This window comes from Loxodonta africana, chromosome 19, assembly GCF_030014295.1.
Source record: "Loxodonta africana isolate mLoxAfr1 chromosome 19, mLoxAfr1.hap2, whole genome shotgun sequence".
Classification (NCBI taxonomy): domain Eukaryota; kingdom Metazoa; phylum Chordata; class Mammalia; order Proboscidea; family Elephantidae; genus Loxodonta; species Loxodonta africana.
Window position 1 is genome coordinate 6,992,305 of NC_087360.1, and position 19,067 is coordinate 7,011,371.

Genomic DNA, 19,067 nt, shown 5'->3' on the forward strand with positions numbered 1-19,067 from the left:
GAGGAGATAGAAATGGAAGGTGAAGAAAGCTACATGAACTTGAAACTTCTGTGGCCTAGCAGAGCCCCTTTGTGCTGTGTGGGTAGTTCTGCTCTTTGGAACCTGTATGCCATCAAGGATTCAAGGATCGCATATCCTTGTTTGGTATGACAGCTTAAGGGAGACTGGGGTAAGGACTGCTTTTTTCATTTGAATAGATTGGCATCAAGGGAGAATGCTTTCATCAATAGTTGTTTCTTTTCTACTGTTGTTACCGTCCTTGAAACTTTGTTTTGTGGAGATTTTTCCTCTTTGATAAACTTAGAGTTTGTGGTTACGTAACTCAGTGGATTCACTGGTTTTCTTGTTGTCTTTTGTGAGTGTAACTCAGCATAGGTTTGCTAGAGCCCAGTGGTTCCCAAGCTTCACTGCCCATTAGGGTCACCTGAGCGTCTTTAAACACATACAGATGCGTGGCTGCCAACCCCAGAAGTTCTGACTCCTTCTGGCAGAGGTGTGACCCAGTGTGCTGGGAGTTTTAAAAGTTCCACAGGTGCAGTAAAGTTTGGGAAGGGTGGCCCAAATGGTTAAGCTCTCAACTGCCAGCTGAAAGGTTGGCGGCTCACGTCCACCCAGAGGCACCTCAGAAAACAGGCCTGGTGATCTGCTTCCAAAAGGTCACATCCTTGAGAACCCTGTGGAGCACAGTTCTACTCTGTACAGTTAGGGTTCCCATGAGTTGGACCTCACTGGATGGCGGCAAGAACAACAGGAGTTTGGGAACTGCTGGTACAGCCCAGCTTTTCTCTCCGATTCGGTGGAGAATCAGGGCCCCCACGAGTGATCAGGTGCAGTGTCCCAGAGATGCCCTGGGGAGGCGAGTCTTCTGCCCCGTGGCACCCCGGGGGGTGGAGGGTAGAAGCTGGGAGGCGGGAACAGTTCCCTCCAAGTCTTTCCTTCTGTTTTCTTGGATCCTCTCCTGGTAGGTTTTGTTCCCCTCTTCTCCCCTCCCCACCCCTTTTTTTTTCTCCTTTGAGGTGAATCATATAAGAATCATATATTTGGTATTAAATCATTAGGGGAAATCAAATTCCTTTGATATTTCTGAGCTTTGATTTTGAGGTAGTGGTGGCTGGTGAATTAAACACACGACAACCTGAAATGCATTTCTCCCCTGTATAAATCCGAACCAAATTTTATGGCTTCACAAAAGTTGGAATTTTCCTATTAATCTCTTCTCCCATTGTTTTCAGTTTCATTCTAAATCGGGCAATGCTAGATATCAGGGTTTTCTTCTGATCCAATTTTCTTTTATACAACGGTAGTTTATTTTGGGCAATAGCTATTTGGAAATACATCTTGAAATTGTATATTGTTCAGCCTAAGGATTTCCCAGAGCTCAAGTCTTTTGTTTCCTTGGTCCTTTGTGTCTGACAGATTTGAATTTACCATTTCACCAGCTGAAGGGCTTTGTGGTTGTTTTTCAGATGGGCTAACAGACCGTTGCTGAAACTAATTAAGGTCCTTGTGTTCGTGTGAGGCCAGCTTCTTTAGCTAAGAGGGGTTACATTTCAGAAGGGCTTTTCACTGCACCATAGTTTTATTTTCCATTAAAAGCAGGACCTGTTCGTCAGGGGCTACCTTGTTTGCTCAGAAGAGCACGCAGGCAGCAGCTCTGTAAGGTAAGTGCCCCTCTGGTCCTCTGTGTCTGTGTTGGCTGAGTGCATTGAATTTTTCACCTTAGAATCGGGGAGAAGATGCAGTCTCTTATTGGGCATTATTTGACTTGGTCTTCTCCAGTCACCCTTTCCTGGTCCTTTCAGTACTGAGACTTGATGGAATTTGAGCAGGGGTTTTAGAAGAGACAAAAGATGACAGGAATTTCTTACTGATTAAAAAGAAGTGCTGCCTTACAAGGCTGAGGTCGTAATTCCCTTTTTTGTAGTAGAGTTTTATTATTTATTATTGCAGTGTGCTTTTACTCCCATGGGTGGATTTTAAACAAATATAACTTAATTTTTTTTTTAAGTAATATTTTATTTTGTTTTTGGTGAAGGTTGACATAGCAGCTTAGGTTCCCATTCAACAATTTCTACACAAATTTTTTGATGGCATTGGTTACATTCTTCATGATGTGTGAACATTCCCAATTTTCCATTCTGGTGGTTTTGTTTCCATTAATCTTGTTTCCCCACCCCTTACATTCTCATCTTTGTTTTAAAGCAATTGATGACTGTTTGGTCTCATATAGATGATTTTTTAAAGGAGCACGGTACTAATGGGTGATATTCTTTATTTTGCGACAGAATCTGTAATTTAGCTAAAAGGTGACCTTGGGCTTGTTTAAATTCAAGATTTAAAGAGTATCTCAGGGCAGGAGCCTTGGGGAGTCCTTCAGTCTCCACTGGTCCAGTATGTCTGGTCAACTTAAATACTTTTAACAGGAAGGAAAAGTTTGACAATGATGGAACTGATGAGAAAAATTCTGCTAGAAATAGCCTTTTCCAGTATCCCTGTTCAGAACCAAAGGTTTCTTATGGCAGTGCCATAGATATTGTGAGGAGAGCTTCACACAGAATTTTTATTAGAATTGGTGATAAGTTAGCATCTTGTGCCTTTTCTGGGAACCTCACTGCCGTTGACTTGATTACAACTCATAGTAACCGATAATTTGTATATAAGAAATAGACTACTAGTTAAACTTCAGGTTACTTATTGATTTGCAGTTTTCACAGTTGATTTATTGTAGGTGTATGTTAATGATGTATGTAATGTAGTTGTATGTTAGTGATATTTAGATTCATTTTTATACTAAATGACTTTTATCCTAGGCACCTCAAATTTCTTTTGGGAAGAGATGGTAAATTATAAACTTTAGTTCTAAACACATTAAATACGCCTGCCCCCAATTTTCTCCTTCCAGCTCCACAGAGAACCAAAATCAACTTTCGTAAGTCATGTAGGGCAAGAAAACCCTTTACTGTCAATTCCTGTCACTTCACTTTCATGTCACCATGGAGAAAGCCAGGCCTCCTCCTTCATGCACCTTCTGAAGGTTTCTCTATGCCTGGGTTTAAGCCTTGGCTCTCATTCCCCTGGTCAGCAATTTGTGCCTAATGATTTTTAGCTGTCAACTCATATTTCTCTTTCTTGTAGGCTGATTTCACTGCTGCTACACAGTCTCATGCTTTTTACCTCAGTAAACCAGATGAAAGTCCAAATTCTTGGATATCTGATTCAGGAACAGGTATAGTACTTAGATTTTTTTTTTTAAACAACTCGTGTGCCTGCCTCATTATCGTGTGATAATCATATCTAGTATGTAAGAGCAGTGTCTGTGAATGTGTTATGCAGTGTTCTTCTGCTAGAGGCAACTTCCTTGTCTTAATTTTATGTGACAAGCTCTGTCAAGGTAGAAGGAAGAAGTACTTTCGGAATTATTTAAAAAAAATAAAAAAACGTTTCAGCACTATCAGGAGCTCCAAAAGGAATTAGCAAATTCAGGCCCTCCAGGAGGCATTCTTTATCTGCGCTTCAGGGTGATCTCATCGTAGTCTTAATGGTTTTACACTTACTCTTTTTTCCCCCCACACCCTACATTCAACTCCTCAGGATGTGAAGAAGGCTTTGCCTTCCACCTATGTCCAGAATCCAGCCACTTCTCAGCACCTTCGCTGCTCCCACTTTAATAGAGTCACCATCCTCTCTGTCACCTGGATGACATAAGTTCCTAACCAGCCTCCCTGCTTCCCCTGTGTCCTGCAGTCTCCTCAGCACAGTAGCCATAAAAAAGATGCTTTTGTCAGAGAAGTTGGATCCTGCAAAGACTCCTCTGCTGAAAGCCCTGCAGTGGTTCTCTGTCCCCTCAGAAGAATAGCCAGAGTCCTCACAGAGCCCAGCGGGATCCAGCCCATGACCTCTTTGACCTCACCTTCTGCTCCACTTGAGCAGGGAGGCTCAGATATGCCAGACAGGTTCTTGGTGTAGGGTTTTGCATTGCCTGTTCCCTCTGCTTAGAACGCTCTTCCCTCTAACACCTTCTCACAGCCAACCCTGGCCACTCTATTCAAAGAGTGCCCTCCCGCACCCTCCCCACACTGCGTATATCTCCTTTACGCTGTTGCTTTCTTTTACCAGCACAGCACTTAGAACCCGTGACGTGCCGTATGTGCTCTGTGATTTACTTACTGTTCATAGCCCCCTGCCTGGCGCAGTAGACGCTCAAGAAATATTTGAATTAATTGAATTCTGTCTGTTAATTCTTCATCAGTCTGTGCTATTCATAAAGAAATTTTTATCTATTTTAAAATTTATTTTAAATGGCACTAATTGATCTTGACTTTTAAGAAAATTTGTTTTAAATGTTTAGGTCCTTAAGTCGGAGCTCTTAAATGGTGAGGCGTTTATAAGAATCTTTTCTCATCACAGTTTAACTTGCTATAACCAGATAACCAAAACCGAGTTATTTCCCATGTTTAATTGTATTTCGGTGAATAAGTTAAATCTAGAAAGCACTTTTGTTTTCTCTTCTCACTCTTTCCTGTTCTGGGTGTTTGTGCGCATTAGGACTGACTTACTGGAAACTGGAGGAGAAGGACATGTATCACTCTCTGCCTGAGGCCTTAGAGAAGAAGTTTGTGCCGTCACCTTCCGCAGATACGTCATCAGGCCAGGTGATTTCAAAATGAGTTACCTGTGTGTGCGCGTATACTTGTGTTTTATAGATGTAGTTAGGTACTCCATTTCTTTATAATTTTGTGTTCTTCAGCTTCTCATGAACTAGAAAAAGCATGGGTCTTAAAATTTTCTGTCGTTTATTAGTATGTGATCTCAGGAAAGCTATTTAAAAATGGAATTAAGAATAGCCTGGTTGGTGATCTGTGGGAATTAAATGAGATGGCTTTGTGTGTACTATTTTATCTATAGTAGGTCCTCGGCTCTTCACCTCTTCCCCTTTTCCCAGACCCAGCATTGATTTTCCATGCTGTTATTTTCCCCACTGATCTCTTTATGGACAATTTAAGTATAATACATTTTGTTCATTTTAAAGTAAAGAAAACTGTTGACTGTGTGTATGTTGATATATATGTTTGACGTCTGTATTATGATCAGGTGATCCGAGGATTAAGATTGGAGAGAAGGAGAGTATACTAGTTTTCTAGGGCTGTTACAACAAAGTATCTCAAGCCAGGTGACTGAAAACATCAGCAGTTTATTTTCTGACAGTTCTGAAAGTCAGAAATCAGGTGTTGGAAGGGCCACCCTTTCTCTGAAGTTTCTGGAGAAGAATCCTTCCTTGCCTTGCCCAGCTTCCCGTGGCTGTCTGCAATCCTTGGCATTTCTTGCGTTGTGGCAGCATAATTCCAGTTTCTGCCTTCATCTTCACCTGGTCGTCTTCCATCTGCCTCTGTGTCCAAATTCCTTTCTTTTTATAAAGACACCAGTCATTGGATTAGTGCCCACCCTAATCCAGGGTGACCTCATCCTAACTTGGTTACATCTGCAAAGACCCTATTTCCAAATGAGGTCACATTCACAGGTACGGGGGGTCAGGACTTCAACATGTCTTTTTAGGGGAATGCAGTTTAGCCCACGAGAGAGATACGATTAAAATAACCAAGGGAGATGTAAGAGAGAGGGACACATATGGGCAGATGAGGCACTGGGGACAAGCAATGCACTGTAGACATGAGACCCACAGAGAAATGGAAGCCAGTGTTTTTTTATACTTCACAAAGGAACAGAAAAAGAGAGACAGATCAACAAGGACAGACAGGAAGTAGGGGGGAAGTGAGATTGTAACGGGACTATGAAAGGTTTCGAAAGCTCTGTAATTACAGGGCTCACAGTATTTGTTACTTGATTTTGAATGTCAGTAAATAAATACAGTACTGTATTTTGCTGAATCTAAGATGCCATCAGTTTTTAAGATTTCCCATTTGATATTCTACCAAGAGAGTAAAATCTTGCCAGTTAGACTAAGATAGTGCTTTCTTATCACTTGGAATATTTTTCTTAATGCTTGTAGAAAGAGCTTTAGACTTAGTAAAGTGTGAATTTTTTATCATATCACTCTCATGCCTGCTTAAAAAAGAAAACACAAGTGAAGTAAATTGGTTAAGACCCCTTCACGTGCAGAGGCCCCCAGGTTCTCTGTTTTCACTTGGCTTCTTGTTTTTCCACGTGCTGTATTCCTTTGTGCCACCAAGAGCATTGGTGATTCAGCATTTCTTTAAAAAAATCCATGCAGGAATGGAAGGCCTTGGTGCTGAGCTCTTGACTGGCCTCGTAGCTGTGTAGAACTAGCCTACTTTTGACTCCCACATGGGGAGTATCGCTCAACATGTCTAGCCCATCCTTCCTTTAAATTTTTGGTTTCCAGGGGTTCCACTGTAGTCGCTAGGATTTTCTTCTAAGCTGTCGATGCCCATTTCGCCAATTTTGATGGCTTTGATATTTGCTTATAAGCAGGCGATGACCATACGTCACAACCGCCACTTGGCCGGAAGTGATATACCCTTACTTCAAAGATGTTAAAGTATAAAAAGAAAAGGACGTCGTGAAAGTAGTGGAAAAATGGCACCGTGAACTCTAAATAGGGTAACTCCAACTGTTCACCTAGGCCATCGGACAAGGAGGCAACGATTTCCCAGGCTGTAGGCCAGGGACAGAGTGCTGCTACTTGGCCTAAGCTTCATGGCTTGTAAAGGGCCTTTCGGCTCTTGATATATTAAAAAATGAAATTCTAAACCAGGATTAATGAAATGGTGTCATTTTTAATGCACACAGACACAAAATGCAATTAATTGTCCTATTCACAAGTTAATTATAGGGTTTATTAAAAAATGTTAATTCATGGTGCCCTTCAGCCTATCTAGGGGCTGGAAATGGGACATAAAATTGTAAGTTTAAAACTCTATGATGAATGTCTTTTTTCAGTGTCTCTGGTTGAATTTATAATCTCATTTAAGAAAATGTCCAGTTTCAATTTGGAGCCCAGGGTTAAATGGTACCCCTGGTCATGCCCTACAATAAACCCCACCTGGAAGTAATTTAGGCCTGGTGTCTCCATGTTTGGAGCCTAGACATTCATCCCTTAATCTCTTTGCTATATTTCTAGGCTACATTTTGCCTCGGAAAGGCCTGATTTCAAGCTTTGGAAATGAAGTAGAGTCATATCTTCTTATTTTACTAATTAAATTACTGGCTTATTTTCATTGAGGAACTTTTTCCTTAATGCTTTCTTTTTATCTGTCAAATCTTTCATAGATGAGGAGCTCCATCTCCTGACATCTGTCCCTTTGAGTCACATGAAATCAACCCTGCCAGAACCCTCCTCATCCTGCTTCAGTCATTCATTGTGAAGCCTTTTCTTCCCTCAGAACTGGGTTCCTATTTTGAGTGGAACTACCAAGGATTTTATCCTTTGGAAGTTACTCATAGGCTGCTAAATAATTTAGGTTCAGATTATTCCCTTAGTATTCCTTGTTAGGGGATAGGAACATTGATGGAGATTCATAATAATAGATAATGACTTCTAAGCTTAGATTATAAATCTGACTGTCTAGATTCTCAAATTTTATTTAAAATGTTTCACGATCTTTTTATGGGGCTGATCTTGGTATCAGTAAGTTTTTTTCATAGCTGGTAATACCATTTAAGTAATAATTTTGTTTCGTATCTTTAAGTCTAATACTAGTAATGAGATGAAGCTACCGTCACTGAAGGATATTTATCATAAAAAACAAAGGGAAAACAAGCAGTTACCTGAGAGGAATCTCACCTTTGCTTCCACTCCAAATCACCCACCTGAGGTAAAGTCGTCAGCATTCTGCTGAGTGAAAATGAAAGATTTGTGACTCTAACTTTTATTATCTTAAGCATTTTTTCCTCTCCGAGATCTAAAGCCTGCTTGCTTAAAAACAAATGCTGAGTACAAGGAGGAAATCTCACTGTTGTCTGGCTTATTTCTAGGTACTGACTCTCGACCCAACATTACACAGAAAGCCAAATCAGCAGATGTCAGGGATTCAATCACATGGCTTTGTGAATATACTCGATGACAGAATTTCCTTTTCACCCGACTCGGTTCTAGAACCTAGTATGTGTAGTCACTCTGACATAGACCCATTTTCACAAGCAAGTAATACTGCTTCTCAGTTATTTGGATTCCCAAACATGAAAGCTTCCCCAGTGGACTCCTGGAAAAATCATGCATTCCAAAATGAAAGTAGGACCAGTTCCACATTTCCTTCAGTGTATACCATCACCAGCAACGATATCTCGGTCAACACCGTAGATGAAGAAAACACTGTCATGGTAACTTCAGCCTCAATCAGTCAGTCCCAGCTTCCAGGTACAGCCAACAGTGTCCCAGAATGCATTTCATTGACTTCCTTGGAAGATCCTGTGATATTGTCTAAGTATGTATTTCAGTGAATAGCTTGTAATGTTAATAAATTTTCTATTATGTCTGCTTGAATGAGGAAAATGACTTATACTGAGCTTTAGTGATGTACAAAATCTAAAATTTAAAAAAGGAGATACAGCATTTTTAAAATAGAACATTTAAAAAATAATCCCTTTTTAATAAAAACTGTTAGTTGTCAACTTTCAGTGTATTAATCTATTATGTTTTCTGTGGGTGTGCAAGGGAAATGTGGCTGTATTTTTGTTTTTGAGAATGATTGTGTTCTTGTTTTGTCTTACCGGATTGAGAGGCTGGATGTACTTGCTCAAATGTTTTTTTCCTCTCGCCGACAGGATTAGGCAGAACCTGAAAGAAAAGCATGCTCGACACATAGCGGATCTTCGAGCCTATTATGAATCAGAAATAAATAGTTTGAAACAGAAACTGGAGGCAAAAGAGATTTCTGCAGTTGAAGAGTGGAAGAAAACCAATCAAATTCTTGCAGACAGGTATAACTTAAAATGTAGCTGTGAAGTTGATGGTCCTCCAGCCTGGATATGTTATCTCCCCAAAAGTATAGCACATTGTGACAAGACACTTTGAAAACATGTACTTTGGATTTGAACATTTTAACACAGAACGATGTTTGGCTAAGTAATTATTTGAACCAGCCACCTGCAATACACCAGTAACTGACATGTGGCCATTTGTTTCATATAGGCAAAACACGGAAAGAGTTGGACAGATTTCGTGTATGTAGGGTAATGTCATTTACGGGAGGATTAGCTCTAATGAAGTCTGGGACTCATGCCCTCTGACAGGTTATCAGCCTTTTTTAATACCCCCGCACATGCAACTTTAGAAATAGTGCATGTTCTCCTGAGCTAGACTTCATGACCCGGTGGAGGTAATTATCCCATTCAAGAAAGCCTCGTATTAGTGATGACTTTACACCTATTTTAGAGAGAACCGTTTACACAGTTTGATGCTTTAGCTAGTGTTAGTAGCAAAGTACTTGCACCATGCTTTACAGTTAAATGGTACTTGAACAGATTGAAAACTGCTGCGGGTCTCCATGATAGCAGAAAGTCCTTGTCTAAGGCCAAAACAAAGTCCCTTTAACAGAGATTAGGAGGGAACTAAAATCGTCTGGGCTAGTTTAGTAATTTAACTTTCAGAATTACAAGAAAACTATCTTTATGCTGAATAGTCTTTGGTTGCTGTGGCGATTAGCGGAGCTGCCTTGTTCCTGAGTGTTTCTGCAGCTTGCATTTTGCCCTTGGTAGTAGGCATGGGGGTGCAATGACAGGGAGAAATACTTTGAAAGAACCAGGAAAAAAGCCAAGTTTTGGATTTTTAGGACAAAAAGGAAATGGGATATGGCAGGCCAGGGGAGATGGCAGGCCAGGGGAGATGGCAGGCCGGGGGAAGTTGGCTCTTGTGTCTTTTAAGAAGGCAAAGATGAGCACAGGTGCTTTCAACTGGAAACCAGAAGCCTGAGAGGAGCCCACCAATGGACCATGTCATCATGAGGCTGAGGACAGGAAGTGTACAAGATCTAATGAGCCCTGGCCAAAGAAGGCAACCAGTAAATGATAGCTAATTAAAGCACTTTTATATCTCAAACCTACTAGCGCCGATAGCAGAGGAACAGGGTGTAGGTGGAGCAAATTGGAAGTCAAGGTTTTAAAAATGACTGCATTGTAACAGTTGTTAATAATGGCAAAGAAGGATATTGGGTAAGTGTAATAATAGCATACAAACCAATAGCAATACGTTATTTTCTCCTCCTTCCCCTAAAGGATTTGATCTGGCTTGTAGATATAACTATGTGTTATAGAGGACAGTAGGAACAACTTGGAAAGTAGCATTCATTTAGAACCGGAGGAACCATTGGCCTAAGACAAAAGCCAGTGCTATGCAATCAGCATACCCACACGCACCTGTTTTTTCCCAAACTTAAAATTGCAAAGTGGGGAATCCCACCCGTACTGTAATAGGGCCAAGGACACTTACGTGGTAGGCCAGCTCTGGTATCAGGTTGTTATGTTACATAGTTGCCACTCGGGGGACATGGTCTCTGGCATATCAGAATCAGTGAAAACAGTAGACATGGTTAACACACAGAGACTTCACTATTTAAGTGAGCTTTCTTTCAAGAACAATTTTATTAGTATTTAATTTCATCACTACTTAATATCCAAGAAGCATCGATACATAGTGGTTAGTAGCATAAACTCTGGAGCCAGAATCCCAGTGCAACTCCGTACAACCTATGTGACCTTCGGCGAGTAACGTACCTTCTCTGGCTGTCTTTTCTCATCTGTAAAATGGGAGCACTAACAATCCTAACTCAAAGGACAGTGAAGATAAATGTAAATTGCTTAACATAGAGCCTGGTGTACCATCAGTCCCAAATAAATGTTAGCCTTTATTATTCACAGTACATCAGTAAACATTGAGTCAAAATGTTAACTGACTTCTTCTCTTTTGTTATTTTTTAAGAATAATACATTCATGCTAAATTTGAAATAATATAGAAGGATTCTATCCCAACCTCTAGTCTCATATCCCAGGTTAATTTTTTGCGTCTTTCTAAAGGTCTTTATGCACATTTAAGGATATATGTGTATATAGAGTTTTTTTTTTCATAACTAAAGTCAAGCTAACTTATGTATGTTCTTCTAACTTTGTACTTACTATTTCTTTGGGATCTTTTCATATGATTGTTTTGAAACCTGTTATTTTCTCTGAATTGTGTAATATCAGTTCATTGGGATATATTTTACTAAAATAGCATCCTGAGTCTTAGTGAACAATGGGGAGTTTATTATATGTTCTATATTGGAGAATCACTTAAATTTATATAATACTTTTAAGGGAAAGGCTTTTGTCCTTTAGTTGTTTAGTTTTGATTTATGGTTTTTAGATGTGGCCAATTAGACAGTGCTCTGAACGAAGCGACTAGTCGTGTGAGAACACTGGAAAATAAGAATAACTTACTGGAAATAGAAGTGGTAAGTACTCTTTTGTTGTTGTGCTAGTGGCTTCGTGTTAAAAAGCCTTTTTATTAACAACTTCAGAGACGAATAGTTCTATGATAACATTGGTCACGGGTTTCTTGTCTTCATTAGGTCAGTACACTTTCAGTGGTTTTTCAGTATATTCAGAGTCGTGCAGCTATCACCACTATCTAATTCAGAACGTTTTCCTCACCCCCCAGAAAAACACTGTGCCCATTGAGCAGCCACTCCCCAGTCCTCCTTTCCCCGGCCAGCCCCTGGCAACCTAATCTTCTTTCCGTCTCTGGATTTGCCTGTTCTGAGCTTTGCGTATAAGTAGAGTCATCCAACATTTGTCCTTTTTTGTCTGGCTTCTTCCACTCAGCATAGTGTTTTTAAGGTTCCTCCATGTCATAGCATTATCAGCATTTCATTCCTTTTTATGGCTGAGTAATAAATATTCCATTGTATGGATCGACCACATTCTGTGTATCCCTTCATCAGCTGGTGGGTGTTTGGGTTGTTGTCACTTTGCAGTCCTCATGAATAATGCTGCTGTGAGTGTTTCTGCATGGTCAGATTTTGTGTAGATACGTGTTTTTAATTTTGGGTGATACAGAGCTAGGAGTGGATATACTTTTAATTAAATCACTGTTTTCATGCGTTACCAAGTTTTGTTCTTCTGCACATAACATTATAAACAAAGTTTTGGTGGAAAATACCTGTTTCGTTCTATGTATTATCTTCCTGTTTTTGCTGCCCTTTCAGTTATCTTTGTCCCCTCCTAAACTGTAAGCTTTGTGAGGTCAGGGACTGTTATCTTTCTTTTTAATCTTATAATTCTAACTTGACATCTAGTGGGTATTCAAGAAATAATTGTTGAATGAATATCAATGTTATCAGATGCATTTTTAATCTTATTTTCATAATAAGTGAAAAAATATGGTAATTTGTTCTTTCCTAAATAGTAATTTTGGGCAACAGGTTCTAGTTATAATTTCAGGAGCATTTCCCCAATAGCCATGGTTATTTTTTTCCTCATTAAAATTATCCACAGTAGCTACTGTCTTCTGTGATTCCTGGAATCATAGTGCCTCAGGCGTTACTTTCCGTCTGTGCCATGTAGTGGAGCCCTGGTGGCGCAGTGGTTAAGGGCAATGGCTGCTAACCGAAAGGCCAGCGGTTGGAATCCGCCAGCCGCTCCTTGGAGACCCTGTGTGGCAGTTCTACTCTGCCCTGTGGGGCTGCTGTGAGTCAGAATTGGCTTGATGGCAACAGGTATGCTGTGTGATGATTTTATGGAGCTATCAGTCTAGTAGAGAATTCCCTTGTAGACTCTCTCCCTGGATATAACAAAATATTAAATTTGTTGGTCTTCCATCTGTATTTTCTTTTATATTTTAGTGCCTATAATGCATTAGCTATTATTGAGACATCTTTTTTCCCACTAAAAATAGTTTATTATCCTTGTTTTTATTTTGTAGGATGATTTAAAAGAACGCTTCAGTGCTGCCAGCAACGCCTCCAAAATTTTGCAGGAACGGATTGAGGAAATGAGAACAAGTAATAAAGAAAAAGACAATACCATCATCCGGCTGAAAGCTAGACTGCGGGATTTAGAAGAAGCATTTGAGACTGCGTACAGACTTTCAGATGATAAAGAAGCTAGGCTAAAGCAGGAAAACCAAATGTTTCAAGATGTAAGTAACAAGTAATGGTAACTTAATGACATGGTTGGCTGAAAGTAATTTATTTAGATACTCCACTCTTACCAAGCTGCTAAGCCTTTTTAAAGGTGTATTTTCGTTTTACCTAACTTTGCTGCAGCCACAATTATACACCTTGCTGATCCAGTCAGTTGGGTGTTACCTTGAAGCAGGAAGTCAGAGGTTTCAGAAATATGGTGTCACTCCCACGCCTCTCTGCCACTAGCAGGTCAACTTTTGAACTGTTCTAAGTCACCTTCTGTGCCTCTGGTAGGGTGAATTGCTATGGACCAGATTTAAATTGACTTAAAATTTGGATTTATGTAACATTGAAGCTTTCTTTAGTTTTAATTTACCTCTTCGTGTTGCCAGGAACTTGAGGTTCTGCTTGGTTTGACTCCATTCTGGGGCCAGATAAGACACAGACTGAGTTAGGGAAAGGAAAGGCAAGCTTTGTTGGTTGGCCAAGCAAGGAAAGAGTCGGGGTTGCATGTCATCCAGGACTGCCTTGCAGACAGCTCACTGAAGCTGGCTTGTAGAGGCAGGATCAGTTTCAGATTACAAAATGTTCTGTGCAGGCACGCAACATTTTAGAACGAGAAAGCATTCTCTAAGGCCGGGGTTTGAGTCCCCACGCAGGAGGAAGTTAGCCATTTTTGTTGGTTAGCATGTTAGCTTTCTACCCAGGGGCGAAGAATTTACCATGCATGAGGCAGTTAATGAGCAAAAGGTCATGTGGAGTGCCCAGATGGGGGGTAGACCTGTTTCAGCCATTCCTGGCTAGCTGGTGGCTCTTTCTTTTTAAAGAAGTTCTGAGGAGAAAAACAACTTCAGGAAATGGGCTGGGTGAGGGGCTGTCCTGCGGAGACAGTAGATTTGAAGAAAATGGCTCTATCCCTGTCTTCTGGGGTAGCTTCATTTTGGCTGACTCTGTTTCATATTGAGCGCTTTTTTTCTTTTCAAATGTTGGTTACTTCACAGAATAGCATCTAAAAGTAAGGCAGTAAAAGGCTGTTTGAAGACCCTGTGTGCGTGGATAGGGCTTGCTTTCCTGATGTAAGAGCAATTGTAGAGTGTTATGATATGCCCATTGTTTCATTTGGAAACCTCCAAATGTGAATATGTACACATGTTTTTTACTTGGATGGTTGAATTTCCCCAAAGAAGAGTCGTCCGGTCTCTTGCCTGGGACCTCCAGCCAGGCTCATGAGGGAAGGGCATGTGAAGCCATTTCTTATGCAGACTTTTACTTAATCATCCTCTCTTTATACCTTTGTGTTCCCCCTTCCCCATTTCACTTGGGTTTCCTAAGTTACGTTTTTCTCCTATTTTGTTTATGGTGGCTGGATAGTCCACTTCTGTGTGGAATGGGGACAGGGTCCAACCAGTTCCGTAGTGTCAGCCCTGTCCTTCAACCTTGTCCACCACTGGACCTGGGTTTCTTCAAAGTTCAGAGCCTCCTGGGTTCCATAAAGATATCAGCCTCCATCCCATAAGCGTTCCCTCATTCAGTCACTTGAGATTGTAGCTTTCTTCATCCTACTAAGCTACCATTTATCTCTTCTCAGTCTTCTAAAACCTCCTTGAAATCTCCCACTTGCAGTTGTTACTTCCCCTTTATTAATGTAGTGGGATCTCAGAACAGAGAGAGAAAATTCAGTTATGAATTTCTGGTCTTTAACCAGAAGCCTTACAAATATATTTTTTAAAATGTTACCTAATTATATTAGACTTCTGGCATTGTACATTTACTCTATAGAATTAACTTAGCAAAAAATATGCAACAGTTTAAAAAAAGAACAAGTGAATGTATTTTAATATTTTTAAATACTGCTTACTTAAAGGGTATTGATAGATATAAAATTATTTTTGTTTTGCTTTTTATTTTGAAATAAATTCAAATTACAGAAAAATTGCAAAAACAATATAAGAAACTCTTGTATTCCATTTACCCAGAGTCACCAATTGTCAACATTTTTCTATATTTGCTTGTCTTTCACTCTTTATATATGTGCACATGTGTGTATACATATATTCTGTCTTTGTATACATGTGTATTCTCACTTTCTGTATATATATATATATATATATATATATATATATATACGTACATATACACACATTTTTTTTCCTGAACCATTGGGAAGTTGTAGAAAGCATGTCCCTTTACCGCTAAATTTTGAGTGTGTATTGCCTAAAAATAAGGGCCTTCTCTTACATAATCACAGTACAAGTATCAAAATAAAGAAACAATAGTGATACAATACCGTATTCACTTTGTTTGAAACGTCTCAGTCTCAATGATATTCTTCATAGCATTTTTTTTTTTTTTTATCCAGTCTAGGACCATGTCTTATAATCAGTTGTCATGTCTCTTTAGTTGCCTTAATCTGGGACAATTTGTTAACCTTTCTCTGTCTTCCATGACATCTGGCATTTTTGAAGCGTATGGGCAGTTGTTTTGTAGAATATCCCTCAGTCAATATTATGATGTTTAATATTATGCTGCAATTCTTTGTTTTTCCTTGTAGCTTTTGGGAGAGTATGAGTCCCTTGGAAAAGAACATGAAAGAGTAAAGGTAATGGTTGACCATTCATGTTTTGAATTTCATGTCGGGGCAAAAGCATTGGGGTTGGAAAGGAAGAGATCTGAGCCTTTCCCCTCCTCCTCCATCCCCATCTAGCTATTTGAACTAGAATATTCACTTAACCACTCTGTGTCAGTATCCTTATTTTAAAATACCTGCCCTATTTAACTCACAAATGTGTTGGGTTTGTGAATTCATTTAACAGATATTTATTGAATGGCTGCTGCATTTGAGATGAGTTAATTGAGATGAAATTGTTTAAAAGCGTACAAGGCACCATACAGATCCAAATAATTATTTAATCCTATTTAAATACATTGATTTTTCAAAGCATTATGTTTTGTGAGGCTGTTTGAGTTTATTGATTATGTTTGAACCTTCATTAAAGCTGTGTATGGGGCTGCGTATTTGAATTCGATGAAACCTCACCATTATCTGTAAGTGGCCCAAGTAATGGTGTTTCATAAAATGCAGGGTTGTGGTTATTCAGGGTGAGTGACAAGGCCTACACAGCCAGGCAGCCAAGCATTTGGGGGTTTCAGGAGCCAACTGCATTGTACATGTGATCTCATTATCACAGCTTTTTGGTTTCTTTTTTTCCATTCCACTGAGGTTTTAGTCAAGTTTGTGGTTAATATGTCCGTTTTTACGCTGGATTGTTTCCACTCAAGAAAGCATCACAGGGTGTACCTATTACACAGAGGCCTGAAACACAGCTCTTTGTGTAGCCCAGCATTTGGCTCTCTGATTTTTCCCTCTGAGTGTCTATATTGGCTCTGTGGGTGATGCCACACTTGCTGCGTACCTGCACAGTTTTCTGTATAGCTATCTAGTGCAGCCTTAGAGAAGTTCTGTGTTGCACATTTAAAAAAAAAAAAAAAGAAACACATCTGAATATTTAATTTCAGTGACCCGAAGTGTTTCTTTATTTTCACAGGATACGTTAAATACGACTGAGAACAAATTGCTCGATGCACATACTCAGATTTCTGATTTGAAAAGGTAAAATGTGTTGTCTCACTAAGAAGTGAGTGAATACCTCTACGCAGTTGTTCTTTCCACACCTAAACATGGGTCTGTCTGGAAAGTGATGAAAAGGAGCTTTTCCTTGAGGGTTTTTAAGCAATTTGAGTACGGTTTTATCTTCATCTTTCTCTGTCATGGAAATAACATTTGAATTTACCCAAGGAAGATTTTTAAATGATGAGAACGTGTTGGTGGTTGTGCCTCAGAGATGTTTACTTCCACCAATACTATATGGTTTTTCAGCATTGGCAGAATCTAAATGACATTAAACCATTGGACCAGAACGATCTCTCAGAAGCAGTCTAGTTCACTGAACTATTTTTATGCCCCCAAAAGAAAACGGCATTCAGACTATCTTTGTGGTCATCCACTTTCTTAGAGACCTTGTTTGGAGACTATGTAAATGATTTGCTTTGCTTAATCGAAACAAACCATTTAGGAACAGAGCCATAGATGGTCTCTGTGGCAATGATTAGATCTTTCTAAGTGGCCGGAGAACGTGTTTCTGCATTTGTATTTGGGTGTGAGGAAAGTCCCTGACCTAGAAGACTCACAGCACCCAGAGGACTTTCCATGGGGGAACAGGATGCTGGCTGGCTTTCTCACTGCTCCACTCTTCCCTGGGGTATATTTAGTTGTAGTGACAACCCCACTTGTCAGACTGCTGTAAAACTTCAATCACATTAGAGCTACTCTTTTTGAAATTACCTTCCTTACAACACAGTAGGTGACTGTCTGAGTTTGAAAGACAGGCTGAGGACATACACAAGGTTTAAAAGAACAGAAAGGATGCGAAGATATTCTCAGAACAAGTAATTGGCCACAGTAGTTATTTTTTGTTGGTAAACCTGAAAATAGGCTTTTATTCTGAACATGCCATGAGTTAGATGAACTGCCTATAGGTTGGAAGTTATTTGGGATGTTTTAGCCTTTGCATCTTAAAAATTAAGAAATTCTAATAGCCCTTCTGTTCGAAGTTAAACCCACTTCCTCTTTTCTTTTGTGAAAGTAGTGCTTATAATATATTTTATATGTATGAATATATATACTAGAATTAAACATGTTAAAATCTAGTTTATTTAAATGCTTGAATGTATTTAATTTATCCTCTGTGTTTTGATCTATAGTCAAATTTATATAACATTTTTACTTGCTGTATTTAGTCTACTTCTTCCCTTTTCCTTCAATTGCGATATTTGAAATGCCACTTTGTATGGTTTAATGACCGTACTTTATTTTCTATTTATTTTCCCTGATTTTGCTCAGCCTTTTAAAGTTTTATGATGGCAGTTTACTATGAAAAAGGTTTGTGTACAGGCAGCTTATTTGTCACCCCTTTTCTAGTAGGGTATATTAAGTAATTTGTAGTTGAGTGATAACTTAAGATTTGTTGAAGTGTACTTATCTGATTGCTTTTGAATTAGAACAATTTCAAAACTGGAAGCTCAGGTCAAACAAGTGGAGCATGAGAATATGCTAAGTCTTCGTCACAATTCAGAAACTCACATGAGACCCTCACGTGCCAAGTAAGTGATTACGCTTAATCTCTATAAATCGAGAAATTGGTGCACCTTTTATTGAAACTGAGAAGCTCATCTGTCTAGATCATAAGAAATTAAGGTTAAATGTCATTACGGGACTTAGCTATGTAAAAAATAATAATTACTGGAAATTGCGAAAGCTGTTATACAGAAACATTTGCCAAAATGAGGAACTAATAAAATAAGATTGAGAGTAAAGAGACGTGGGATTTACTTTGTTCTTTTCCTCTGCTCCACTGTGTGACCTTAGGCCAATCACTTAATTGCTTTTGGAGCTCAATTTTCTTACCTGCAGAAGCAAGGACGCTGGTCTAGAACATCTCCAGAGGCCTTTTAAACTGCCAGATGTTTTATCCTCATGTTAATGGAAAGATCTCTGAAGATGGATATTCATTAAGTTGTATAGGTTTTTCCTAAATTAGTTTCATTGTAATCTGAGATAATTACCTGGATTGTATATTACATATAATTGTTTTCTTCATATTAGAAGTGGCTCTGATATAATTTTGCTCTGAAAAAGTATTAATGAGTAGATCATAACTTTATAACATTATCAGAAAAAGATTATGTTAATTGTAATTTTTAACATTTCAAAGTTGTAATTGTCAAATGAAAGATCGTGAGGGCCTAGGGTTGGGGTCATGGAAGGCCATTCTGTGACAGTGACGTGTAAGCAGAGAAGTCAGCCCCATGTAGAGGTGTTGGAGCAGGATGTGTGGGTGCCAGAGGGATGTTCCAGGCAGACAGATTAGCATCGCTCAGCCCTGAGGCAGGAAAGAATTTAAGTGTGTTTGAAGGACCCAGAGAAGGATAGT

General features: G+C 39.4%; 1 protein-coding gene across 14 annotated transcripts in view; it reads left to right on the forward strand.

Moving 5' to 3' along the window:
- Positions 1-19,067, forward strand: part of MPHOSPH9 (M-phase phosphoprotein 9) — a 57,182-nt gene that overhangs the window by 19,806 nt on the left and 18,309 nt on the right. For all 14 annotated transcript variants that reach the window (XR_010318550.1, XM_023539221.2, XM_010599823.3 and 11 more), the window contains 10 exons: positions 3,136-3,226; positions 4,546-4,652; positions 7,668-7,793; positions 7,954-8,402; positions 8,743-8,898; positions 11,319-11,406; positions 12,876-13,091; positions 15,629-15,676; positions 16,623-16,687; positions 18,136-18,237. Coding sequence is in view for 13 of the 14 variants with exons in the window: in XM_023539221.2 (XP_023394989.2) it covers positions 3,136-3,226; positions 4,546-4,652; positions 7,668-7,793; positions 7,954-8,402; positions 8,743-8,898; positions 11,319-11,406; positions 12,876-13,091; positions 15,629-15,676; positions 16,623-16,687; positions 18,136-18,237 (1,448 nt within the window). In the remaining variant the exon portion in view is untranslated. The remainder of the gene's footprint in view (positions 1-3,135; positions 3,227-4,545; positions 4,653-7,667; positions 7,794-7,953; positions 8,403-8,742; positions 8,899-11,318; positions 11,407-12,875; positions 13,092-15,628; positions 15,677-16,622; positions 16,688-18,135; positions 18,238-19,067) is intronic.